Source organism: Triturus cristatus, chromosome 5_2, assembly GCF_964204655.1.
Source record: "Triturus cristatus chromosome 5_2, aTriCri1.1, whole genome shotgun sequence".
NCBI lineage: Eukaryota > Metazoa > Chordata > Amphibia > Caudata > Salamandridae > Triturus > Triturus cristatus.
Genome location: NC_140588.1, coordinates 27,024,710 through 27,041,496, shown reverse-complemented (window position 1 = coordinate 27,041,496; position 16,787 = coordinate 27,024,710). Strand labels below are relative to the sequence as shown.

Genomic DNA, 16,787 nt, shown 5'->3' with positions numbered 1-16,787 from the left:
CCAGACCATTCCTTGGCAGTTGTTAATTTCTCCTGAGGAGGGGTAGCTGGCCTCAAAAAGGTTGTGGTAAGTGCAGACCTCCCTGTTGAATGCTTGCTTGGCAATGATCTAGAAACTTCAGCTTGGGCTGAAGTGGAGCTCAGGACACATGCAGAAATGCTAGGGATCCCTGCACATGTCATGTATTTGCTGTGACCAGGTCACAGGCCAAAAAGTCTAACACTGAACAGACCCTGGATTCTGGAAGAATGGACCAGGTGCCTCCCAAGAGGAGGAGCAGTAGGGTTAAGGCAGTGCCTTCCCCCCGAGGACTCAGAATACAGATCAGCCTCCTGAGGGAGATGATCTTGGACCTGAAGAAGGAACTGTCCCAGAGGAGCTTGAGCCTGACCAAGTCAAGTTCTTGGGGACAGGGGGCCATTCCAAGGCAGATCTGAGCCAGGAGCAGCAAACCTGCCCCTCTCTTGAACCCCTCAGAAAGCAAGCTGCTGATGAGGCTGCTGGGAATGCTAGTGGCACCCATAAAATTATTCATAGAGTAGAGGCCCCAAGCCTGGTGCTTCCAGGAGGTTGGTATTACCTTTGAAGTTTAGGGGCTTCCTATTGACACTAGCCCATGATATTCCCTAAAGGACACTTGGGCTAAAACAAGACTTGGGACAGAATTGTTCCTGCCTTTCATTGGCCCCACATGTCTGAAGACACCAAGGAGTTTTTTCGCTCCTGTGTAACATGTCAAGCCAGTGGGAAGGCAGGTGGAATCACAAAGGCCCCCCTGATACCACTACCTGTGGTGGGGGTTCCCTTTGAGAGGGTTGAATTGATATAGTTGGTCCCATGGATCCTCAGACAGCATCTGGGCACAGATGTATCCTGGTGGTGGTGGGCCTTGCCACTAAGTACCCAGAAGCCATTCCACTTAGGACCACTACAGCACCTGTGGTGGCAAGGGCCTTCTTGGGTATATTCTCAAGATTGGGTTATCCTAAGGAGGTAGTATCTGACAGGGGTACAAACTTCATGTCTAGTTACTTGACTGCAATGTGGAAGGAGTGTGGAGTGAATCATAAATTCACCACACCCTATCACCCACAATGTAATGGTTTGGTTGAAAGGATCAACAAAACCTTAAAGGGCATGATCAAAGGTCTCCCAGAAAAGCTTAGGCGCAGATCGGACATCCTTTTGCCCTGCCTTTTATTTGCCTACAGGGAGGTGCCTCAAAAGGGGGTTGGTTACAGCCCTTTTGAACTTTTGTTTGGCCATCCTGTTAGGGGTCCTTTGTGTCTGGTGAAGGAGGGATGGGAGTTACCTCTCAAACCCCCTAAACAGGACATAGTGGACTATGTAATTGGTCTCTGCTCCCGGATGGCAGAGTACAAAAGGCAACTAAAAACCTTGAGGCTAGACAGGAATTGCAAAAGGCCTGGCATGACCAAAAGGCTGTGCTGACTGTTTACCAGCCAAGACAGAAGGTGTGGGTGTTGGAGCCTGTGGCCCTACCAGCCCTCCATGATAAGTAGAGTGGCCCCCATACAATTGTTGAACAGAAGGGAGAGGTAACCTATTTGGTAGACCTTGGAACTCCCAGGAGTCCCCATAGGGTACTCCATGTCAACAGACTGAAACCATATGTTACCAGGGCAGACATGGGCTTGCTCATGGCTACTGATGAGGGACAGGAGGAAGAGAGTGACCCACTCCCTGACCTGCGCTCTCAGAACCCTGATGATGGATCAGTAGATGGTGTAGCCTTGGCAGGCAGCCTCACTGTCCAGCAGCAAACTGACTGCAGAAAAGTTCTCAGCCAGTTCAGCATATGTTTTCTCTGACTCCAAGTCAGACCACCTGGTTCACTCTGAAGTGGACACTGGGGACAGTCTGCCTGTTAAAAATAAGATTTACAGGCAACCTGATCATGTCAGGGACTGTATCAGGACAGAAGTCCAAAAGATGTTGGATTTGGGAGTCATTGAACCCTCAGAAAGCCCTTGGGCTAGTCCAGTAGTCCTTTTGTCTAAACCTGACAACAAAGATGGAAAGAGAGAGATAAGGTTTTGTGTGCATTACATGGGTTTCAATGCAGTCACTTGGACTGATGCCCACCCCATCCTAAGGGTAGATGAGCTGATACTTTGGCCTCAGCCAAGTTTCTAAGCACATTTGACTTTACAGCTGGCTACTGGCAGTTCAGACTAGCTGATGATGCAAAGCCAAAGACACCATGTTCTACCCCTAGTGGGCACTATCAATTTGTGGTAATGCCCTTTGGTTTGAAGAATGCACCTGCCACTTTCCAAAGGTTGGTGAACAAAGTCCTTCCAGGCCTGGAAGACAATAGTGCAGCATATCTAGATGAGATTGCTTTCTTTAGCTCCACCTAGGAGGATCACCTGGTCTACCTAAGGAATGTTTTGGAGGCCCTGCAAAAAGCAGGCCTAACTATCAAGGCTACTAAGTGCCAGATAGGGCAGAGTCAGGTTGTGTACCTGGGCCACCTTGTTGTTAAAGGCCAGGTTCAAGCACTGCAGAGCAAAATCCAGACCATAATGGACTGGGTTGCTCCCACTACCCAGACTCAGATGAGAGCCTTCTTAGGCATAACTGGGTATTACAGAAGATTTGTAAAAGGTTATGGATCGATTGTGACTCCATTGAATGACCTTACTTCCAAGAAAATGCCCAAAAAGGTTCAGTGGACAGCTGGCTGTTAAAAGGCATTTGGTGACCTGCAACAGGCCATGTGCACTGCTCCTATTCTGCAAAGTCCTGATTACTCCAAAAAGTTCATTGTGCAAACAGATGCATCTGAGTTGGGGGTAGGGGCTGTACTGTCACAGTTGAATGATGAAGGTCAGGATCAGCCAGTAGCTTCATAAGCCGAAGGCTGACCCCCAGAGAGAATCGTTGGTCAGCCATTGAGAGGGAAGCCTTTGCTTTGGTTTGATCTCTAAAGAAGTTGAGGCCATGCTTGTTTGGTACTCACTTCATTGTTCAGACAGACCATAAGCCTCTCTTATGGCTAAAACAGATGAAGGGTGAAACCCCCAAACTTTTAAGGTGGTCTCTTTCCCTACAGGGGATGGACTATACAGTGGAACATAGACCTGGGAGTAACCATGTCAATGCAGATGGACTCTCCAGATATTTCCACTTAGAACATGAAGACTCAACTGGTCAAGGTTAGTTTAATCTCCCTGCGTTTGGGTGGGGGTTGTGTAGGAGAATAGGATCTGCTTCTTATGGTTACCCCCACTTTTTGCTGATGTAACACTGTTTTTCGACGTTAGTCTGGTTGGGGCCCTGCTATTCAGGACCCCAGCCTAGCTGCTTCCTCTCTAAATGGATTACTAGTACCTCAGGTACACAACAGATTGGATTCTGAGGTGCCCTTATAAGTCCCTAGTATATGATTTTTTGGACTTGGCCCGTCTTGCAGGGTCATCCCTAAACTTTATGCCTTCCTCCTAACCTTTTTTTCTTACATGGTGTTGGTGGTTTTAGGACTCTGGGCACTTTAGCACTGGTTAGGAGTACAGAGTGTGTGTGCTCTCTGCTCTCCATAGGCTAACATTGGGAACTCCCCCCTTATGGGATAACTCCTAAATAAAACAAAATAAGTATGGCATATTTGGTTTTTGTGGAATGGAAATGATAAATGCTGCGCAATGTTGTACGCAGATTTATTTTTACTATTTTAGGAATGCCACTTTTAGAAGTTGACATTTCTGTGTGCTGTGTGCCTGTTTGCATGTCTGTTTCTAGAAGTGACCGGTGCTGGTGAGGAGTGGGTGGCGCCAGGGAGGCATGGTCAGGCTGAGTGGGAGGTTTGCAACTGGAGTAGTGGGCGGAGAAATCCCCTGTCCCTGAATAGGTCTGTGCCTGCCCTGTACAGTGCTAGCTCCGCCCCTTCTAACACCCCTCCCAGTGCTAGTTGGGACTGGAACCTCCAAGACCCTTCCAGAAACCCCTACCCCTTCCAGAAGCTTCTGCCCCCTTCTAGACGCAGGGCAGAAAGGTGTATAAATACGGGGGCTGTGACCCCATGTGAGTTTTTGTTGTTGTGATTGTGCTGACTTGGAGGGGACGCTCTGCCAGGAAGAACCACCATGGGACCCTGGGTGCTGGCCCCTGTGCCCAATTCTGCCCCTCTGCCTTTCTATGAGACCAGGAAGAGACTTTTGCCGGAGTAAAGACTGCTGCGCCAGGAGGGTTGCCACCTTACTGAGTTTGACTGCTCCTAGGAACTGCTACTCTGTTTTGGCTGAGCTGCCCTACTGCCTGCTGATCCATGCCGAGCCTGAGCCCTTGGACTGTGCTCCAGGAGGAGAGTAGCACTATCTTTTCATCCCTAGAGCTCTGGAGCCCTAGCGCCTCGTGAGCGCTGCAACTTTATTCTGTGGGACCCTGGAACTGTGAGGCCTCTAGCGCTTCGTGGGTGCTATCATTCAATTCCCCAAGAGATGAGGAGCGTGAACCCTGCAGCTGACCTCTTAGCAGGTGCCCACCCTGCATTGGTGTATTTCTACAGCGGGAGCCCACCCTGAGTTTGTGCCGCCCTTTTGCTTATTCAAACCAGCGGGAGCACAGCCCGTGGTCTTTATTCCAATTTAGCGGGAGCCCACCCCGTACTTCAGAACTGCCAAGAAATCACCGCCGCAACCCGGGCCAAGAACAAATGGAGCAACCAAGATCGCAAGTGCAACCAGGAAGCCAGGCACCCACGCCGGACTGTGGGCGGAGCCTGCTACCACTCCGGAGCCTCGCGGGCTCCATTTCCGCCCCCCTCTGCTGTGGGGAGGTGATCCAGGAATGGCGGCGTGACTGGGAGCCCGGCGGAAGCAAAGCCGAGCCCCCGGAAGGCTGAGGACGTCTGCGGCCGCTGGGGAGAAGAGTCCGGAGCCTCGCGCCAAAGTCCCGGGTCCCAGGTGAAGTGAAAAGAAGCCCCAAACTGCCGGTGAGTGGGGGGGGGGCTGACGTGTGGAGCCTCCTTGGTGCTCTCAGAGCACAGTTGGTGCCAGTGTGGTTTTGGCACCGGAGGAGCCCCTGGAAGGAGGGGCTCCCACGGCACTCTGTGGGTGCCCTGCTTTTTGCTGCTCTCCACAGCGGCGCCGCAGTTGCGGGCCGCTGCAACGTTTTGGGCAATTTCTGTGATTGCAGAGTCCCAGAAAAGGGACTCCAAATTTACCAGTATTTGCTTCCTTTCCCCGGCTGTACCGCACGTTAGCGGCAGCTGCACCACGTTGGCATTTTTACTTTCAGAGTCCTAGAGAGGGGCTTCAACTTGGTCAGCAACTTGTGGGCCCCATTTTACACAGCTGCACCGCAGAAGCGTGCAGCTGCAAAGTGTGGGAAACTTTTACTTTAGAGTCTCGGAGAGTAGGGGCTCCCCAGGCGCAGTGGCACCCAAGCCTAATTTGCACAACTGCCCTGCAAGAGTGCAGGCAGCTGCCATGTGTTGAGTACCGTGGCGGTGCAGGACAGAGGGCATTTGGGGCTCCAGGTAAGGCCAGTTGGCCTGGGGTCATTATTTGGTGCTCTATCAGGGCGCAAGGCCCTAAAGGTGGTATGCACCCTGTTAGAACTACTGGGGGTGCCCTGCTGATGCTAGGTACGATGCACTGTTGCTGATGTACTTTATGCCTGAGTATGATTTATGTGTAATGCATCTATGCTAATGATGATGCCTTATGTTCTCCCCTAATGCTGCACTGCTGGTTTTATGCCTAATGTGCCTGATCTAGTGTGTCTTAAGCCTAATGAGAGTACATAATATGTTTGTATGCCTAATGAGATGCCAGGATGTTTTGGGGTTATGCCTACCCCCATGTGTTTTTATGCCTTATGCTTATTGCAATGACGCTAAGTTCATTATTTTACCAGTAGCTACTGGCTGTTATACCTTTATTTCTGGCGGTTCTACATTTACTGTTTGTACTTTGTGATGGTTCTGGCAGCAACCCGATTGGCGCTGCCTTGTACATATTCCCCTGTAAATTGTGACCTGGTGCCGGTGGGCACAGTGTATATGTATCTGTGATTGTACTCTAAGGTGTTTTTATAATACAAAGGCTATTTTTATATAACCTTGTGTGGAGTCTCTTTTGTAGTGTGCTTAGTGTGTCGCCGCGGTGTGTGTGTGTTGCCCAAACGCTTTACACATTTGTCTCTGTGATAAGCCTGACTGCTCGTGCCAAGCTACCAAGGGGGTGAGCAGAGGTTATCCTCAGGGTGTAACTCCCTCGCCCTGACTAGAACAGGGGTTTCTGCCTGGCACACGTCCTAGCCTACCGGGAAACCCCGTTTCTAACAATGGTATCCTATGTACCCAGGGCATAGGTACCCCAGAGGCCTACAAGGGGTTGCAGCATGTATTATACCACCCCTGGGAAGCCCTCCAAAATGACGCCACAGGTCTGCTACTGCAGCCTGGGTAAGGTGGTGCATGGAGCCCTTACTGAGAAATAAGTTCACTATATCTCCCCTGTCACTGCACATATACACCTATCAGTCACCCCTATGGCAGGCCTTATCAAATCCTGAAGGCAGGGTGTTTTATTTTGTGTGAGAGGCTCTCCATGCATGAGCAGAGCCCCTCTGCAGCCTTAGGAATCTCTTCTCCGGGGTTCTCTGTGATGCAGCCTGACCATATACTCTTAAGTGCATTATAACCAAACTTAAAAGAGCCCTGGCATCACAAAATGGATGCTGCAGCCACAGACACGAGTCTGGCCTCCTGCTGCTGACCGAAACTCCGGAAGGGGAGGCCTGGACAATAGGTTTCCTGTCACAGGGAGGTGTTACCACCTCCCAGACAGGCCTTAGTGTATTGGGGCTGGGTGGGTGCACTCTGAGAGTGCTTTGAAGTCCTGCACTGGGGGCACATTTGGTGTCCCTGTGCATAGTCCAGCTCAAACCGGTTGCAGGGGCTACCAGCCCCTGCTCTGGCACGAAACTGGACAAAGGAAATGGGTGTAGCCACCCCTCTTTCAAAACCCTCCCATAAGTGGGTCCCCTGAGTTAGTCCAACCCCTTCCTTGGGTACAAAGAAGGAACCTCTGTAACCAGAACTTTAGAATCCCTGGATGAAACTCTGAAACTGAATCCTGGAACTTCGACGATCTGCACGGCGCCAGATGACTGAAGAATCTCCCTTGAAGTAAAGGAGTTATTCCCCTGCTTGGCAGGCACCAACGAAGCATCTGACCTGTGTGCATCTCCGAAGCTCCTGCCAGACTCCGAAGTAATTGCATCACAGGAGGTAGATTTCCAGACTTCCCCGAGGCCGACAAGAGTCCCCAGGAAAGCTGAGACCCGTAGCTGTCGTGGGTAACGTGGAACCGGACCTCCTGGTCACCGTGCACATTTGCAAGTGCTTCAGCTTCTCGATGTCCTTTGAGGCTGTGCATTGTGTTACTTGTAGCCCAGGCCCTGAGCACCTTTTCCACCAAAGATTGCTGGCCTACACTCCATGAGTGTTCCGTGAGCCCGCCCTTTGTGTGTTCGCTTGAGGCTCCTTTGCGATCCCTGGTCCATCGACAGGTGGGTCCCTGTGAAGGCAACTCTTACTTTAATTGGGCTTCCCTGGTTGCTCCAGGCGTGCCCTGACTCTCCATTGCTTGGGGAGTCCCCAGGACCTTGCTGGTCTGCACCGAAGCATTTATTTTCTTCCTGTGTGGGTTGCTGTTGCCAAGGCTTGTTGTGTCCAATCCGGGCACCGACACTGCAGCACTCGTCATCCTTTGTGGGACAGCTTGAATCCAGCTCCTGGTCATCCTCAACGCCTCCTGGTCCTCGTGGCTGAATAGTCAAGCTACCCCTCTTCTCACCTGAAGCACCCAACATCGGTGGGCATTCGTCTATCGTGCCCCTGGTCAATGGCAAGTGACCCAGACTCTGTCCCCTCTGCTTTCAGGTTCTTCACATCTTCGATCCAGGCTTGGATCTCTTCGGACATTTCTCCTCTTCCTGGCATCAGCACTTTTCAGTCTCCTGCCATTTAAAACGACAATGCGACCCGACACCATTTGACACCTATGCACCCGGCTTCCCTGGCTGAGGTAACACGAGTACACCGGTGCTCCCATGGGTGTTGGCCCTAGAACCATCTAAGTACAAAAGTGTTTGTTCCTAGTCCACCTCTAAGTGTCCTTAACTTTAAAAATCTAACCGCGACTTTCCCCATAGAAGATAACAGAAGATCGCGGCTGTGTTCTCACACTGCACACGGCCCCCGTGGGTCCCCTGTTTCACTACCTTGCATAGTTCCTTGGGGTCCCAGAGATTCTACAGGCTCCAGGCCTTGGGTCAAGTTAAGTTGTGGTTCTTATACCACTTTCTTAGTATATGGTTTGGTCCACCCCTAGGGCCTAACGTGTATTGTGCTAATGTACTGTAATATTTGAAGTGTAACTTATGTGCTTTTGCCTCTAGCCTCATAAAAAGACTAGAGGGGTGTGTTTAGTAATAAATACATATATTTTATATATATACATGGTGTGGTCTCCTTTCATTTAGCCAGATTATAAACTGGTAAACAAGCTGTTTTACATTCCTTCAAGACAGCCTGAAGGCTGCTCTCCATAGCTACCACTAGGATAGCTTTCAATCAAGGTTGTCTTTAAACTATCATCAATAAGGGGTTGTTTGGACTGGTGCAAGGTGGCCACTATAACTAGTGGACAGCATATACCAGGCCACCTTCTCACACACAGCATCACTCAGCGCCACCACAGCATCACTTAGAGCAACCTCAGCCCACAGCATCAATCAGCGCCACCTGAGCACCACCTCAGCATCGCCTCTGCATCAGTACACCACTACCTTAGCATCACTCAGCAAGACCTGAGTATCATTCAGCATCACCTCCGCACCAGTCACCACTACCACCACCTCAGCTTCACTCAGCACCACCTCAGTCTGCTCTCGGAATCTGGCATCTGTTGATTCTCCCCTAGCGTCCGTCCGCTGCTAGTGTTGTAATACAGGTACTATTTCTTAACCTTCACCCTCCCGTTGTTTATACCCTCCCCTAACAACAAAACAAGCTATAACAAACAACCATTGGAACAGGCAGAAAGAAGTTGCCAGCACTGCAAGGACAAAAGAAATCTGAAGACATTTTTTTATTGTAAATACTTTTTTTAATATGGTCGTACATAATGCCTTCTTGGTCATATATAAGCTAACAAAAATGCTTCTGACACTTTTTTATTATAACTTTTTAGCATACTGCACAGCAGTCACTCTTCTCTACAGCATAGCTTAAAGACATTGGCAAAGTCAATATCTCTGGCTAAACACTTATAAGGTCCCAAAGGCAAGACCTATTGGCTATGCCAATGCTTGTTAATTAATGTAGCATGCTCAAATGTGTTTATTAGGAATATGACTCGTTATTTCGCATACCATTACTTCGCAGCTTTTTACTGCGATGTTTTTACTTAACAAATACCGTTACTACGCACGTTTTAGTTTGCATACCTTTACGTTGCAAGTGTTAATGTATGCAAACTAAAAACTTGCCTAGTAATAAAAACCCAACACTACACTAAATACTAAATACAAATACACTACCCTACACATCACAAACTCTAAAACACTACCCAAACCCTCGGACACTACACTACCCTACACTACTCAAACACCACTAAACTACCCTAAACCCTAAATCACTAGCCCCTGGATGACCCTCTCCCTTCCCCCAGCCCGCTCCCTACACTCAAACACTACCCTGCACGCACCCCCGACACTACCCTAAACCCTAAAACACTATACCACACTACACAAACACCACAACACTACCCTAAACCCTAAATCACTACCCCAGCATGACTCTGCCCCTACCCCCATTCCTCTCCCTAGTCCCAAACACTACCCTGTAAGCACCCCCGACACTACCCTAAACCCTAAAACACTACCCTACACAACACAAAAACCACAACACTATCCTAAACCCTAAAACACTACCCCCAGCACGACCCTGCCACTACCCCAAGACGGTCCCTACACTGAAACACTACCTTGCACGACACCCCCGACACTACCCTAAACCCTAAAACACTACCCTACACTACACTAACACCACAACATTACCCTAAACCCTAAAACACTACCCCCAGCACGACACTGCCCCTACCCCCATTCCTATCCCTACTCCCAAACACTACCATTCAAGACCCCAGACACTACCCTAAAACCAAATACACTACTCTACACTACACAAACACAACTACACTACCCTTAAACCAAAAAGACTACCCTCTGCACGACCCTCCCCCTACCTTAAATACTACACAGCCCCTCTTGCCTCTCTCTCCTCGGTTCCTCGGTTCCTCGGTTCCTGTCTTCTCCAGCTTAAAGTCCGCAGTTACATGTTGAATAATCACAAATTATGTTGCCGTACACGCGCATAGTGGTATGGAGGCATGTGCCTCCTGCACTCCCTCTTTTTTTGAAAAGCAGGGCACATTCTCTACTTCTTGTAGCCCGAAATGATGACACGTCAATCAGAGGCAAATTATCCCGCATTCACTGTTCCTTGAGAGGGACAATGCCTCTACATTGTTGTGATGAAACAGAAGCGCGTCCAAGCGGAAGCACATCCGTTTACACACAACGATGTGGATAGCCTTTACTTCACATGCGTTACAACGCATGCGATGTAACAACTTGCGCAGTAAAGGCTACTCGTCGTAACATCACATGTGTTGTAATTTTTGCGAAGTAATGGTACGCGGTGTAACAGCCGCGTACTAATGGATGTTTACCGTTTATTAGGCTTGACATGGCATTGCAGCTGTTTGAAAGAACTATTGATACCAAGCCTTCAAATATACATCGTGTGTACTTTGCCTCCTCCCTGGGGATTAATTCTCTCTCAATTTATGCTAATGGCTGTTGTATCATTCTTCCTCCTGTGGAGTGGGAGCACCCAGCTTCTCAAAGTCAAATGTATACCCAGTTTCCACTCACACTCTTTTCTTATTCAGTTCTTTAAGTTATTCACAATTTTTATACATGAAGCAATCCATTATTGTCATTAACCTCTTGCACTGCAGCATGCATGTTTTCTTATTTTTCCTTTTTCCACCTCCGAACAAGCTTGACTCCAAAATTGCTGAGATTTCCGAGATTCTTAAGTAAACTGTTGTAGGAAGCTGCTCTGTAAATGCTCTACCAAAGTAAGGAATTTGTGCACAGAGTCGAGTGGAACCCCAAAGGTAGGCAGAGGTAATAGTAGATAATACCTTATCATCTATTTGTGCTAGTGTGGGCAAGCAGTAAGGCTTTATCTGAGGATAGTGCTAAGCATCTATTGTACAACTCAGGCAAGAGATGATTTCACATACTCAAGGACTGAACTCTGACCACTTGGTTTGTATAAAAATATTATTTAGTTATATTTATTTTCTAGAACAATGCCAGGCCTGGTAAAGGTCAGTATATAATACTTGACAAGCATATGCAGTTAAAATACAAATTGAATGCAATAAATTAGTTAAGGTATAATTACTTTGTATTCACAGACTTTGCAAATACTTTTCTTATGCAGCCAGGTATCTCTACATGCTAGGCTGGGGCATTTCCTGATGGAAAAAAATGAGTCACTGTATTTTGCCAACTTAATACAGGTTTACAGTACTACTAACGAGCCACATTTAGTCCTGAGAAAGCAAAACGTATGGGTCCACGCGTAAGATTTGGTCAAATGGGCATTCGAGTCACACCACCAGCGGCACAGAGGCGGCTAGGTGCAGAGTGCATGGACCACACGTTAGACAACAAGCTAAGCACAGTTGTGGGCTTAGGGTCTGTGGGGAGCAGGCCACCAGATTGGGGAACAAAAGCTCCTGGGCTTGAGGTCAGCACTGGCGGGCCCAATGGCCAACACAGGAACTACACCACCAGCAGCACTGGGGCAGCAGGGTGTAGGATGTGATCTTGTCTGATGCTCCAGATTTGGTCACATTTCCCTCAAAGTTGGTCAGCTGCTGTTGAGGTGAATGGGGGCTTTGGGAGTCATCGTCCTGTGACCGCAAGTGTTCAGTGATGGAGTCAGTCGGATAGTCATGGTTGCTCTTTCTCGGCCGCTTCGGTTAGGGAGTCGGTTAGGGAGTCGACTTCGGTCGCGTTTGAGGGGACCCTCCAGTTGATGGCTGCAGGTTTGATTTAGGAACTTATGGAGGTTCAGGGGTCACTGGGATCCAGACTAGGATCACTGGGGGGACCTCCTTAGGGTATTGGGTCCTTCAAGCTCAGGGTGCTAGAAGCGGAGTGGTGGAGACTCACGGAGTCGGCCGGAGTCAGAGTCAGTTACCTTTGAGCAAGTCTGGTGCTCACGGAGACAAAGTCCTTTTTAGTCACAAAAGCATGGCAGGTTCTCCGGGTTTTTGAGGACTGCTGACAGCTGGACACAAGAGGTTCCGTTGGAAGAGTCTGAGGTCAGGACAGGCCGGTAGGACTGGGGCCAAGTCCCTTGGTGTCCTCCTCTTCTTCTCTCCGCACGGCTGTTCAGTCCTTCTTCTTCTTGCTTCTTCTTTTTGGCTCTGGTCTGAGGAGGCAAGGTTCAGGCTTGCCCCTAAATACTAAATTTAGGGGTGTTACAAGTAGGTACAGGTCGGGACCAATGGGTTCCTTCCTTGGGGTGGGTACACCCCCTCCAGTGGGAGGGGGGGCATAAGCCTCACTCTGGTTGGCTGGGTCCCCCGACATGCAAGATGATGGGGACTGAGAGTTGTGCTTCACCTCGCCACCCCCACCTGAGTGGTGGGGTTGGCAAAGGTGGGCACACCTCTCCTTCTAACATGGGTTTCCTGCTGATTCTCCTGCCCGGGGGGCAGAACCAGCAGGGGCCAGTTTGCTAGGAGCAGCAAATGGCTGTGGTAGGCTCACAAAGGTGGCAGACCTTTGAAGCTTCCCCTTTGTGGACCCTGCCCTTTCAGGCTTGGCACCTCGTCCCAGGATGTGCTTTGTTTCAGGCCCCCAAGAGCGGCAGGCTCTCAACCCAGGGGTCCAGAAACATGTCTGTTGGTAGCAGCTGGCAAGCAGCCACTCAGCCAGGACACTAGAATTAGGTTGTTTTTTCAGGGGGCATTTCTAAGATTACCTCTGAGTACATTTTTCATTAAATCCCACACTGGCATCAGTGTGGGCCTAATGTGCTCAGAAGTCTGATACCAAAACTTCCCAGTTTTCAGTAAAGCCATTATGGTGCTGTGGAGTTCGTAATGACGAACTCCCAGACCATATACTCTTTATGGCAATTCTGCACTTCCAATGTCCAAGAATTTAGTTATACACTGTAGGGGTACAGGGCTCATGCACCTGTACCCTCATACTGGTATAGCGCACCCAGCTAGAGGGGTGGCTTACCTATGCCAGGGCAGTGGATTGTAGGCATGGCACATAAGGATGTGCGCCATGTCGACTCTTCACTTTGTTCTGCACCAAGACACATAGCCTACAATGGCAGTGTGTGTGTGTGTGTGTGTAAAGGTACAGGGCCTCTAAGGGTGGCACAATAAGTGCTGCAGCACTTGAGGTCTCACCTGGTCAAAGTGTCCTTGGTACCTATGGTACCTTTTACAAGGGACTTACCTGTGGCCAGAGAGTTGCCAAAGGGGTTTTGCAAGGGCACAGTTTTGGGGAAAGAACATAGGACCTGGGTACCTGGTTGGCAGGAACCCAGGACACACTCAGTCAAAGTACATCAACATTAGGGAAAAAGTAGGGGCAACCATGCAAAAAGAGGGCATTTTCCTACAATTGTGAACTTGTGTGACGCCCGCCATCTTGGAGTCAGGCTGTCATCATTGCCAGATTAGGATTATTTTGTCATAGGCACACATTTGTTTCCAGGGAATGCCTTTATCGGGGTGATTGGTCATCTGTGTTGACTGGTGGCAATCTTACATGTAGCAGCGTTCACTTCAGTGAACAAACAATGCGCAGTGTACGTTTCGAACATTCTAGTGAACTTCACACATCTTGCTTTATTATGTAAGCATCGGACATCAGGTTTAAACCCATTCATTTAGAATGCAGGCTGCCTCTAAATCTGCCCTGTGGATGAAGCAGTGTTAAGCCAGTGTCAATACAGAACAAGGGCTGCACTATTTGCAAGCACCATTGTTAGGTGGCAGTCAAACTGCTCCTATGAGCCGGCCTGTCCCCTCTACTACTGTGTGCACTGCCACCTCACATCTAGAGTGGCCATCTTTCCATTATCACTTCGCAAGACATTTTGCACATACCGCTCGTTATAGGCATCTGTGCGGTGGTGACTGTGAGTTGTAGGGTGGGTTTTGGGGGCTTCATTCAATAAACATTGCCTCTAAAACGAATGTATGACATTACAATGCAAACATTTACAACGCATGCCTTTTCAACACAGTTTTTAAATCGCAACATCCATTACAACGCATGATTTTACATCGCATGCCATCACAACGCATTTTTAGAAACTACATTTACAATGCATTCCATTACAACGCATACCATTACAACACATATTACTTTTAGGGCAACAGTAGCGTAAGTGTTGGATAGTGTAGTGGTAAAAATTACTATTTGCCCTTACTTACCTTATATTGCGTTGTAATGGCATGCGTTGTAGTGACATGCGTTGTAATGGCATGCGATGTAAAGGATTTTGCGTTGTAATGACTGCTTTGTAAAGGTAGTGTCATGTAATGACTGCGTTGTAAAGGTTGTTTCCCCTTCAATACAGGCCCTTTTAAAACATTTAATTTTGCTGGAATTTGAGCTGTTGAGAATACTTACTCAGGCATGCTGCATTGGAGTTCTAGCCTCTTTGACATTTCTTGATGGAAGCCTATATGCTGGCTATTGCCACTTTTGGTGAGACAAGTTCACAAAATAATTTGCTTATGGATATAGAATTAAATAGGCTTCACTGAAACACGAATACTAAACAACATTATACTGCCCAATACCTACCTTCTGCCCCAGGACCCAAAGAAAAGGTCTCATAATCTACTTCTGGTCTTTCTCGTTGTATTAAAATATTGGGTTAATTAAGAAATAGGCTCCATACAGAAAGCATGTGCAAAAAATGAAACTACTCAACAGGACCCTTAACAAGGTGGTCAATTCACTGAGCAGGACAGACATCACCACTACATGTGGTCCAGTGTGTATATTTAAGCATGAAACTAGAAGGCTTTACCACTTTACCTAAATACATTGGAAATACGCACTGAATTAGAAATCTGGGCAAGTATTTAAAACTAATCTAAAAGAGCCTATTAAGTATGTGCTTGCAAATAAATGGGCTTTAAGTTACTCCTTGGGACAGTGGGAATAAATAGCACCGACAATCATGGTCTAGTTACCGAAAAGTAATATCTTGGTAAAGGTATATATATATCCTTTATGGCAAGTAGGAGATTGTTGCAGTCTCTGATACCCTGCTTTACCAAAATATTTGATCTTGGACAAATCATACTCTGTCTGTGCCATAATCTGATGATAGGTGAGTAGTTTGAATCAGGCTGAATGGAAGAAATAAACACCAAGAATAGGTTTCTTTCACACATTGAGGGCTATTTAATTTTAGGTGTCCACTTTCCTTTCTAGCATCTCTAAAGGTGAATGTGTTCCTGAAGCTGGGTAGTGCAGGATCCATTCTGTGCTGCTGCTTCTTCCACTTGCAGCACACAGGTCTCTCGTGACAGCTACGAATAAAAAGTGACACCTTGCCAGAAAGCATGTGGCATCCCTTTGGGTGGCTCCAATCTTCCTTATTTTGGTCCACTTTTGTCTTACTTTTGTTAGAAGCAGCAGAATGCAAAAACTTTGATGTCCCCCATTGTCACTGCAGGCAGCGGGATAAACTACACAAATGCAGTACAAACCAGCATAAATTGAGATGGTTGGCTACCCTTCTTTCACTCTGCCTGGAAGTTCCTGCGATGAGCCTCGATCTTTCTTATTTGTCCTTGTGCATTTCTTGGAGCGGCATCAGCATCAGCAACAGGTAATTCAATCCATATGTCTATAGTGTATGAGACTAGAGGGGTGTGGCTTTATTATGTCATGGGCCCACTGATGCTCACACTCAGGTGACAAGACGCTTCACCAGAGCTAATAAAAGGGACTGCTTGACTCAAACCAGGCATATGCTGTGGTTTTTGTGTGCTGCTGCTCCCTGATACTGAGCCCCGTGAAGGTATGAAGGGCCCGTGTGTTGAGTGATGGAGAGGACGACGCTGAAGGAAAGGAAACTTTCATCATATTGCTTTCAACACAGTCAACCAAATCACTAGTGCATAGACCTGTTTATGTGATCCAGAAGTTGGGCTACTCGGTCACAGCCCTTACTGACATGGAAGCCTCAGTAAATGTCATTGGTCCATCCCATTTTGAAAGATGTAATCCTCCACACATTTTCTGAAAGACGAAGCCTAGACTTTTTGAACATGGGATGAACAATCCAATCCCACTCCGAGGTGTCATCACAACAGATGTGAAACAAGAGGAGAACACTGCACCAACAAAGCTCTTTGTCACTGCCACCAGGGACGACACCTTCCTTAGCTGCAACACAGCAGAATCACTGAAGCTAGTGGTGTTTGCTAATCAGATACACAGCATTGGTGTCAAAGACATTTTAAAGGACATTATTGAGCTGTTTAAATGTTTTGGGAGTCTTAAGCCTGGACCAGTAGACCTCCACATTGATAAGTTGTTGAAACCTAAAGCTGTCTGACACCGGTGAATCCCATCCATCTGAGAGCAACAGTGCAGGCTGAGCTGAGGAAATT

The 16,787-nt window shown here is 48.0% G+C and overlaps 1 protein-coding gene across 1 annotated transcript in view; it reads left to right on the top strand.

Moving 5' to 3' along the window:
* The first annotated feature begins 4,109 nt into the window (after nucleotides 1-4,109).
* Nucleotides 4,110-16,787, top strand: part of LOC146822610 (nuclear receptor subfamily 4 group A member 3-like) — a 457,521-nt gene continuing 444,843 nt past the window's right edge. Inside the window, exons 1-2 of the mRNA XM_085608549.1 lie at nucleotides 4,110-4,189; nucleotides 4,894-4,957. Of these exons, the coding sequence (XP_085464675.1) occupies nucleotides 4,110-4,189; nucleotides 4,894-4,957 (144 nt within the window). The remainder of the gene's footprint in view (nucleotides 4,190-4,893; nucleotides 4,958-16,787) is intronic.